Below are 9,938 nucleotides of genomic sequence, written 5' to 3'. Positions count from 1 at the left end.
TAATAAAAAAATTAAAAATTTTCAATTTTTTTCAAAATTGCTTTTGAAACGTAGAAACAAACAGGCTCAGTGTGTGGTTAGAGGTATCAGGTGATGTATTGTTGCATGGGGGGTTTTTTGAATAGAGGATTTTCTGGCGGGGCTTGGAGGTAGGGGTGAGTAAAAAAACCGATTAAACCGAGAAAATTGGAAAAAAAATAACTGAAAAAACCAAACCGAAAAAAAAACCAATTAAACTGATTAAAATTTTGAAAAAACCAGCCGGTTTGGTTCGGTTTTATAACCAAAAAACCAAACTGAACCGAACCGAAACTGAAAAAACCGTTCCAAAACTGAGCCAAACCGGAAAAACCGAGCTAAAATCGAGTCAAAACCGAGAAAAACCGATCCAAACCGGAAAAACCGAGCCAAACCGATTTGAACCGGTTTTCCCCTAAAAACCCGAACCGAAACCGGTCGGTTTGACCTGATTTTAGGTTTTTTTTAAAATTTCTTTTTAATAAAAACTAAACTGAACCGAAAATAATCACCCTTTGAGTTACTTTGAGGAGGAGTTTGGCGGGACGAGAGTCCGGTTGCAAAACCCTATAATTTGAGGAGGAAGAGGGCGGGCTAGGGTTTAGGGCCTTTGGAGGTTTGGGGTTAAAGGCTGGTTGCTGAAGGCCTAAATTTAGCGAGAACTGATGGGCAATTGTAGGCCTGCACGAGACCGTAATTTAAGTTGCTTTCGGTTAAGCCCAGTTCTGTTGTTCTTTCCTCCTCTTCTTTTCTTTCCTTGTTTTATTTTCTTATGTCTCCGGAAAATATTGTGAAAATAGATTTTAATGGAGACAATTGTTTTTATTGATTATTCTTCACGTGTATTGTAAAATAACCTTGCATTATTTCTATGTATTCTAATGGATTTTTTTGGGAAAAAAAATGTAAATGAATAAACTTGAATGTGTTAAATTAAAATGTTTGATCTTTGAAATCTATATAATTCTATATAAGATTTAATGATTTGTAATAAAGAAACAGTTTGTTGAATGTTCAAAACAAAAAAAAAAAAGAGTAAATTTAGAAAAAAAAAGAGTAAATTTTAACTATGTTAAAGTAAAGAACAATTAGAAATTTGTTGTCCAAAATCCACAAAATATATAAACAAACAATTTAAAATATAAAATAACTAATATTAAGATCGTTGAGAGGAACAAGGCTTCGTCTCACTAGAAGCAATCGATACATTATCCTACCATTTTATATATTAATATAATCAACATTTTGGCAGGACGGCTGGAATCGCGGTGTAAATAAGTTTCCACAAAATTTTCTCCGGCTTTGATTCCGAGGTTTGTGCCTCCTGCGCAGGAGATGATGTCGCGCAACCTCGCATAAAGGACTGCGGAGTTTCTTTAATCAGTAAAAACAGAAGATTTTACAAAGCAAATCGAGCACCCATTGTGTTAGCTGTGACCAGCAACACAAGAATCCTGCAAATGGATTTCCATTCTTTTTGTTTTTATATTTTAAAAGTATTTAATTTTTTTTTTACCTTGAGCTAAACACAAGAATCCTGCAAATGGATTTCCATTATTTTTGTTTTTATATTTTAAAGGTACTTAATTTTTTTTTACTTTAAGCTAATATTTTTTTAATGTTTTTTAATTATTTTAATATACTAATATTAAAAATAATTTTTTAAAAATATATATATATTTTTAATATATTTTTAAATAAAAAATATTTTAAAAAACAATCAAAATAGCAATTCCAACCACAGTGTTCTTAGTTCATTAAACCTAAAACCGTGTGTTATAGTTAATTATATATTTCGATAAAAAATATTTTAAAAAACAATCAATACATTTCAAACCTAACTTTGAAATTTTAACTGCCAAAACCATTAACACGGAGAATAATAGTCAAACCTGAAGCACGTTTACAGTTAATATATTTTGATGCTAATATAATAAATTTCTTGCAGAAAAAATATTATTATTTTTATATTTTTTTTAAACACACAAGGTACGAATATCTCGTTTTCTTGAAAAAAGATTTAAATTTTCTACAAAATTGAAGTTGGGGGCCTCCGATTTCCTACTAACAGCTTAAATTCAACCATCTACAAATTAATATAATTTCAAGAGCTAAACTAGCTAAAATATTGATATTTGAAATTATACTTTATTGTTTTGCATTAACTTTAAATATTTACATTTACAGTGCTTTTATAAAGGTAATTAACTAGCTTGGGTGTCTGCAATTCGCAACGAAGTTGGACTATTTTCTTGTATAAAAATAATATTCATGTTCTAAAATACAGTAAAAAAAATAAAAAATCAGTTATGGTAAATATATAATTATACTAATTAGAGTTAAGCCAATTTAAGGTATTTTGTCAAACCTGGCCTCAAATCATTTAACTGAAATAGCTGGATGAAAAAATTAAAAAAAATATATAAAGTTTTTTTCTGTGAAAAAAATCATATTAATTATTTAAACTCATAATCTAAATTATTAAATTTAAAATATCAAATCTAGAAAAATCTTGAAATTTAATTTTTAATTAATTATATATTGAAAAATAAAATTAAAAAATAATTATACAAAGGAGCTACTGTTTATTTCTTATTATCGGCAATTTGGTCTGGTGTCTCTGCCTACCAAGAGAAGAAAGGACCTACTGTTTATTTTTTATTATCGACAAAAAAAAAAAAAAACAAGTTTTTTTATTATCGACAAAAAAAAAAAAAACAAACAATATTTTTACAATGCAAAACGCCCAATGCCTTAGCTGTTTACCAGCTCCACAATAGTAGAGCAAATGGATTCCAAGAAAATGGTCACGCGACCATTTATTTTAAAAAACAAGCTGTTTGTTTCTAGAAAAATAATGATTCACGGAGTAGTTTTTTTTTAAAATAAATTTTTAAAAAATAAATTATTTTTTGATATTTAATAATATTATAAAAAACAAATTAAAAAATATTTTTTATTGTTTGATTATATTATTAAAAATAAATTGAAAAATACATTATTAATGTTTTGTTTTTTTAAATTTATTAAAATAATAAAAAATAAGTCTTGCAAATTAAATTTTAAAAAGTTGAATGAGAATGAAATTGAAAAAAATCTAACTTTATAAATTATCTCAAATAAAATAAATAATAATTAAAATAATAGAGATCAAATCTAATAGATAAAAAAAATAAAAGATGATAAAATTAAAATAATTATAATTATAATTTTATAAATTATTTTAAATAAAATAAGTAACAATCAAAAGAATAAAAACCAATCAAAAGAATAAAGATCAAATTTGATAGATGAAAAGATTTAATTAAAAAATAATAAGAGAAATAAATAATAATCATAAAAATAAAGACCAGAGTCAATATAAAAATTAAATTAAATTAAATTTTAAAGGATAAAATTGAAAAGAAAAGGAGATTTAAACAAAATATATGGTAGTAAAAAATTTAAGGATTAAATTTGACATAATCAGCAAATAATATGATATTTCTAAATTTTTTACAACTTATAGAGAGTGTTTTCTATCAAAAATAAAAGAAAAATATTTTCTTAGAAATCAAGTTAAATTTTTCTCTGATAGGAAAATATTTTTTCATTAATTGAAAAGTATTTTTTGTTGATCAATTTTCTTAATAGTAAACAAACACATACAAACACATAAAAATTTAAAAAATAATTTTTTAGAAACTATTTTTTAAAAAATAAATCTATCATAAAGTAATTTTCTTTTCATAATCATAGCAGAAAATTTAAAAAATATTTTTTAAAAAACTACTTTTTAAAAAACAAATCTATCATAAAGTAATTTTTTTTTCATAATCATAGCAGGTTGAAGAAATTAAATCGAAAACTCACAATTAATGTAGGATGTATATGTAGTTTGCCAAGAAATGCAAAGTAAGGACCCATATAACTAAATTAATTGTAAAAGGTATAATTTAATTGTTTAGGTTTTAGATTTGTTTTTTAAATATTATTAATTTGAGTTTTATAAATTTTAAAATTATTAAAAATTTATATAATTATTAATTTTAAAACTTATAAAATTAATTAAAGTGGATTCAAACCGCTGGGAACACCAGAATTAAATAAATCAAATCCTGGAAAAATAACTTGTGATTTTGCCGTACGCTCACGGTGCATCTTAGATATGGTCAACCATCTAGATTTTTTTGGCTCAAGTTCATATTATTAAATAACGATAAAAATAGCAAGTTGTCACCCTTAATTTAATTGAAGAAGGAAAGAAAAACTCTCATAAAGTAAAATAAATTTGAAGTCCATCTCTCCTCTCCATCAACGCTAGCTGGTCTCTCTCATGGTCCGTTTCGTGAGTCAAGTAGATTGACCTTCGCGCCAGCAGAGATTTCGTGTTTGCCACTTCCATTTCTTCAACTCAATTACCATTGACAAACATAAGTTGGGTTATTTACCGCGGAATTGGGTATGAAAACATCGATATCAGTATGAAGGTTCTTCTGTTAAAACTCATTTGCAAAGTGGATAAAAAAGGAAGGAAAGAAAAGATTTAATCCAAGCACACATGGAGCAAATTGACCTTTAAAAGCCAAAAGGGGGTTTGAAGTTCGGCAAATCAGTCAGATCCTTAGATTTTCCACTCCTCCAAAATCCTCGGTTCATATTCGCAGCTGACTGAAAAAACAAGTGCAGAACTTGACCGAAAAAAAAGAAGGAAGTAAGCGTCGCAACAACAACGAAATAACCTAAGTAGTTCCTCTCTTTCCATGGCTTGCAGCTAGCGACGATTACAACCACAACCGTACGTTCACATGAAGCTTTCAAACACTTTCATTTCCTTTCTCTCCAAACCCCCGAAATGCATTTCTTTTCAAAAACTTGTTCCTCCTCTTCTTCAATGCCATCATACCCCTCTTTTTATTCCCCAAAGGATGACAGCAACAACTTCCATGGCACTGCTGGTAATTCCTGGAATACCCGTGGCAAATATGTTATGCAGAAGAAGCTTGAGCGGCAGAGGAAGCTGAGGCATGTCAGTGATCAGGAGCTTGGCTTGAATCTCAATCTCACGGACCGACCAAATTCTCCGCCTGCGGACCCTGATTCCGCCAAAAAGTCGTGGTCTCCGGGCGAGGCGGACCACTGGTCTTCGGTGGCCGTCCCGCATCCATTGCCAGTACCTGAATCCCTTTTGACCAGGAAACGGGAGTCGTTGGGTTCGGTTTTATCCCTGGGTCATCCCGGATCATCGGAAGAAGGACCGGGCCATGTGTTAGGGAGGTAAGATCATTTTGTACTTGTTTTTTTTCATTTCTAAATTGGATGCTAGTTTTTTTTATTATGAACGCTTGTATTCATTGTGGAAGAGAAAAGTACTAAACAAATAGCTGAAGGCAGTTGCGTCAGTTACAAGCAGGATAAACATTTGTGTTCTCTGTTCTCTTTCTTTTGTTTTTATTTTTTTAGTGATTGATAATGAGCCTGTAGCTCTAGATCTTGGATTCAAGTCACCCCCTTGTAATCAAGAACGCAAAACAAGTGATGAAACTACAGATCACGACTGCAAGGATAAGGCTAAGCAGCCCTTTGAATATGTGCTCATCCATGACAACAAATTTGAGTAAATGATATAAAGATGGATATTGAGATAGATGAAATCGAATGTAATGGGTGCATTTGGTATGATATATTTCCTATAGCAAGTCAAAATTCACTTGCACGGTGTCAAATCACTTCAAGGTAACGTGATCAAGTTCTGTTTCTGTGTTCCCTGCATGATGTCAGTAGGGTAATCTATACATTTGCGACGAGGTTAGGATTTGGAGGCAATCTTTAGAAACCTAAATATTGTGATGTTGTTTGATTGTCGAATTGCAAATTTTTCGTATATAAAAGTATGTCACTATGTTGATCTTCCCTGTTGATTTGGCTATGAACACCATCAGGAATAGCACTGGTCACATTGCTATAAAGTCTGCCAAACCTTCAAGCAATTTTCGTCAGAGGTTCTCTTGGCACGCAAATGTTGAAAGCACTAATCGTGACATAAGACTGAAAATCCCTCCCAGAAGTGCCCCAACAAGTGGTTTCTCAAGTCCTTTGGCCAGTCCACCAAGATTGAATGCCGGGGATCTTTTTGTTTCTCGTGTTGCCACTGAGTCGACTAAAGCTTCAGGCGATTCTAATAGGGTACTGTCAAATGATGTAAACGTTGAAGGTGCTAGATACAAGTTCAGGGGGGTGACTTCTCCTAGAAGTGCCCCGACAAGTGGACTCCCAAGTCCTGCGACTGTTAGCCCACTAAGATCATACACCGGAGACTTTTTACCTACTTTACTGGCTCGTCGAGAAAATCAGGTTCAGTCAACTTTGGAGATTCCAGACTTCGGTAGGCTTGCAAGCTATTCTTCACAAGTGCCACCAGTTAAAACTGTTTTTAGTCCTGAACGTTCTCCATTTCATAGCCCAGCATTGCAAAGTTCCTACCTTAACCCCAAAAATATTTTTTCATTTCTATCAAGTCATAAATTGTTTCAGGGAAGTTCCAATGAGTGGCCTGAAAGCAGTCATGCAAGTGCTCATCCGTTGCCTCTTCCTCCTAAAGCTGCACCACTACAATTTTCCATTCCGTCCCCACCGACTGTCATCCATAACACCTTAGAAAAACTAAATGTACCTTTCAATAAAAATCAATGGGTGAAAGGAAAACTTATTGGATCTGGTACATACGGAAGAGTTTATATTGGAACCAACAGGTAAGCTCGTAGTTTTGAAGCTTCTGTGCATGTTTCTTGACTTTCTTCTTCAGTGGAGCGTTAATTGGTTGCTTTTATCTGACAGAGTGACTGGAGCCTCATGTGCAATGAAGGAAGTTAATATCAACCCTGAAGATCCAAAATCTGCTGAATGTATAAAACAGTTGGAGCAGGTTATCTTAGTGTTCCTTATAGGCATTTAACAATTTCAATTCACCACATTCATCCTTATAATTGCAAATATTGAGGATATATCCAGAAATGAAATTTAATCAAATTGATTGGTGGATTCTATTGCCATGTGTTGCAGGAGATTAGAATTCTCCGTGATCTAAAGCATCCAAATATAGTGCAATATTATGGCAGTGGGATCGTGAGTATTCCTTTGATCCCAGTAATAATGTATCAGTTTAAAGTTTCTACTCGTTTGATGACTGAAGGAGAGCATTTTGCTGGCACAGTTTGATGATCATTTTTACATATATTTGGAGTATATTAATCCTGGATCGATCAATAAGTATGTCCATGAACACTGTGGACACATGACAGAATCCATAGTCCGCAATTTCACCCGCCATATTCTCTCTGGGCTGGCTTATTTGCACAGTACAAAGACGGTCCACAGGTGGGTGATTCATGTTTGACAAAGAGGAAAAAAGAACTCTTTTAACCGTCAGTACCGTCCTATGCCAAATGTCTTTCAGTAAATTGTGAAAAAAATAGAATCTTGTAAAGAGCAACACCGTTATAAAGAATAGAAATGGCACGTGATTGTTGGATTAAGGACATTGTATGGAAGCATGATGTTTATCTGTCATAAAGTTGAGGCTTTTCTCTGCTGGGCAGCTTTAGTGATTTGAACAATTATGCTCTACAGGGACATTAAAGGTGCAAATTTGCTTGTTGATGCATCAGGTGTTGTTAAGCTCACAGATTTTGGGATGGCAAAACATGTGAGTTCTGAATTAAATTCGAACACTTTGTTTGGCTCTATTAAATTCAGAACACTTTGTTTGGCTCTATTACAAGCTCCGTACTTTTCTCATTATGGGGTTTTGTCTATTCTTCTTGTTGCACAGCTCTCGGGACTATCATATGCATTGTCCTTAAAGGGCAGTCCACACTGGATGGCTCCAGAGGTACTTCATGTTGAAATAATTATAGATACACAACCCGTGTGTGCTTGTGTGGCTTATCAATGCATTTTCTTCAAATTCATTCTTTTATTCAGGTCATAAAAGCTGTGATGATGCAAAATTGCAACCCGGAACTTGCTTTGGCTGTTGATATATGGAGTCTGGGTTGCGCAATCATTGAGATGTTTACTGGCAAACCTCCATGGGGTGACCTTCAGGGGGTGAGTTCATAACTACACCTTTCCCCCCTTATTATTCACTGCCTTTGTTGTTGAATATTAGACGGATACCTATTGTCATATCGCAAAGTGTATATTCAATTATTTTATTATAATTTTTTTTTTTATTTTGGAGTACAAGGAAAGAACATTTTCATCACAAAATCTTTTGTGGTTAAAATTTCCTTTTCTATTGAATATTTCTAAATGTTTTTGAAGAATGTTTCCATCTGCGCTCATTTTTGAGCATGCATTTAAGGTGCTTGGTCTGGCAGCATTTGGCCCAGTGCCTTGGGAGAGCAATTGCTTGATCTATTGACGGGGTTGCATTACCTTCCAAAGCCTTTTCTTTTGTCATTGCTCTTTTAACGTGACCTTCAGTAAAATACTGTTAATTTCTCAAGTAATCCAGGGAGAAAGGGGTGGCTCTGAAAACCAATCATCACTGTTTCTCCTTGCTAATGTTGACATGGCTTATAGTGAAGAATAGCTATCCTTTTTTGAAGAATAAGATATTTCATCATGGATGTCATGATTTGACGAGATATATTGGAGAGCCTGGTAATAGAAGCCCAGTTGCAAATAAAAAATGCCCAGCATTCAATCTTTAACCAAAACACCTCTGTTTCCTTGGTGTTATCGACCGAGGTTTTTTATCAGACCACATAAAACATTATGGTTTCTCTAGCTTGCGTGTTAGTTCTTGATCGGTTAGATGTAAGTTCAACCCATGATTTCATAATGTTCTGATTAAAAATTTTGATGTAATGAATGCTACATATCAGGCTCAAGCTATGTTCAAGATTTTGTATAAAGATCCACCTATGCCAGAAACCTTGTCACCAGAGGGAAAAGATTTCCTTCGTCGTTGCTTTCGAAGAAGTCCAGCAGAGCGTCCCTCCGCCATGATGCTACTTGAGCATCCTTTCGTGTGCAGATCAGGTGATCTTAATGTGCCAGCAAGCACAGAAGCAGCACCTGCAGTGAACCTCACGGTGAGTATCAAACTCCTGTTCTTTAATCAATGGAGCTAAAAGCATTTCATTGTACCCAAAAAGCGTGCATATAATTAGTTGGCATGCTAATTGTTTGGGGTGCTTTTATAGGATAATTCACAGAATTTGAGAGATCGCACCGCAGAAAATGACGTGCTGCAAACCTCCCCAGGCATGCGGATGAGGAACCATCAACGGCCAAGAAGTAGTTTGTATGTTAACTTGCGACCGCTACTTGCAAGATATTTTATTTATCTACTTTTAGTTTCTATTTTCATTGATTAATAATTATTTTTGTTTCTGTGATCTTACACCCACAGCGAGAACAGTCAATAAAGCCATGTGTACACGTTCAGCTGGGCTTCAACTTCTCATCACTCACCTTGTTCAGCACTCGAAGCCCGCCCTTACATATCTACAGCGTAACTAGTTCACGGTTCACATAATTTTATCTCTTCTTCTAGTGTTTCTGCTGATTCGGCACCTGGTGCAGCAAGCAACCATCCTCTGGCGCTTTTAAGGAGTCATGAAAGGAAAATCCCACGTCTGAATTATGCAGTGATGATTGTCATGAGACATGGAAGCAAGGCTGCAGGGTCCTACATGGATACTCAAATTGTCATTTGGGCATTTGATTTGATAGGAGATTCAATTAATTATTTCATCTCCAGAAATGTTTTTCCTCGTTCATGGTTAGAATTAATGTTGTGTAAATAGAGAGTATAATTGGTGGATGTAGAAATATTGTAGGACAGTGTAACAGAAAAAACAAAGTGTAGGTGAAATGTATTGATTATTTGTGTGAAATTAAATACAAGGAAAAGTAGATTTTTTTTTTTT

General features: G+C 33.4%; 1 protein-coding gene across 3 annotated transcripts; it reads left to right on the top strand.

Annotated features, from left to right (window-relative positions):
- Positions 1 to 4,519: 4,519 nt before the first annotated feature.
- Positions 4,520 to 9,938, top strand: LOC105120656 (mitogen-activated protein kinase kinase kinase YODA-like). 3 transcript variants are annotated; one of them, XM_011018946.1, is made up of 11 exons: positions 4,520 to 5,274; positions 5,940 to 6,749; positions 6,835 to 6,922; positions 7,060 to 7,122; positions 7,211 to 7,374; positions 7,627 to 7,702; positions 7,829 to 7,888; positions 7,981 to 8,106; positions 8,889 to 9,098; positions 9,210 to 9,307; positions 9,419 to 9,531. In XM_011018946.1, exons 1-11 carry the CDS (start codon positions 4,853 to 4,855, stop codon positions 9,432 to 9,434), a joined length of 2,133 nt encoding a protein of 710 aa, XP_011017248.1. In that variant the 5' UTR covers positions 4,520 to 4,852; the 3' UTR covers positions 9,435 to 9,531. The 3 variants fall into 3 exon arrangements, with proteins under 3 accessions (XP_011017248.1, XP_011017246.1, XP_011017247.1); XM_011018944.1 differs by having other exon boundaries at positions 4,521 to 5,274; positions 9,210 to 9,303; positions 9,419 to 9,938; XM_011018945.1 differs by having other exon boundaries at positions 4,521 to 5,274; positions 9,210 to 9,310; positions 9,419 to 9,938.

Source organism: Populus euphratica, unplaced genomic scaffold, assembly GCF_000495115.2.
Source record: "Populus euphratica unplaced genomic scaffold, PopEup_1.0 scaffold6.1, whole genome shotgun sequence".
Classification (NCBI taxonomy): domain Eukaryota; kingdom Viridiplantae; phylum Streptophyta; class Magnoliopsida; order Malpighiales; family Salicaceae; genus Populus; species Populus euphratica.
The sequence above is the reverse complement of the archived record's forward strand: the minus strand, read 5'-3'. Positions and strand labels throughout refer to the sequence as shown.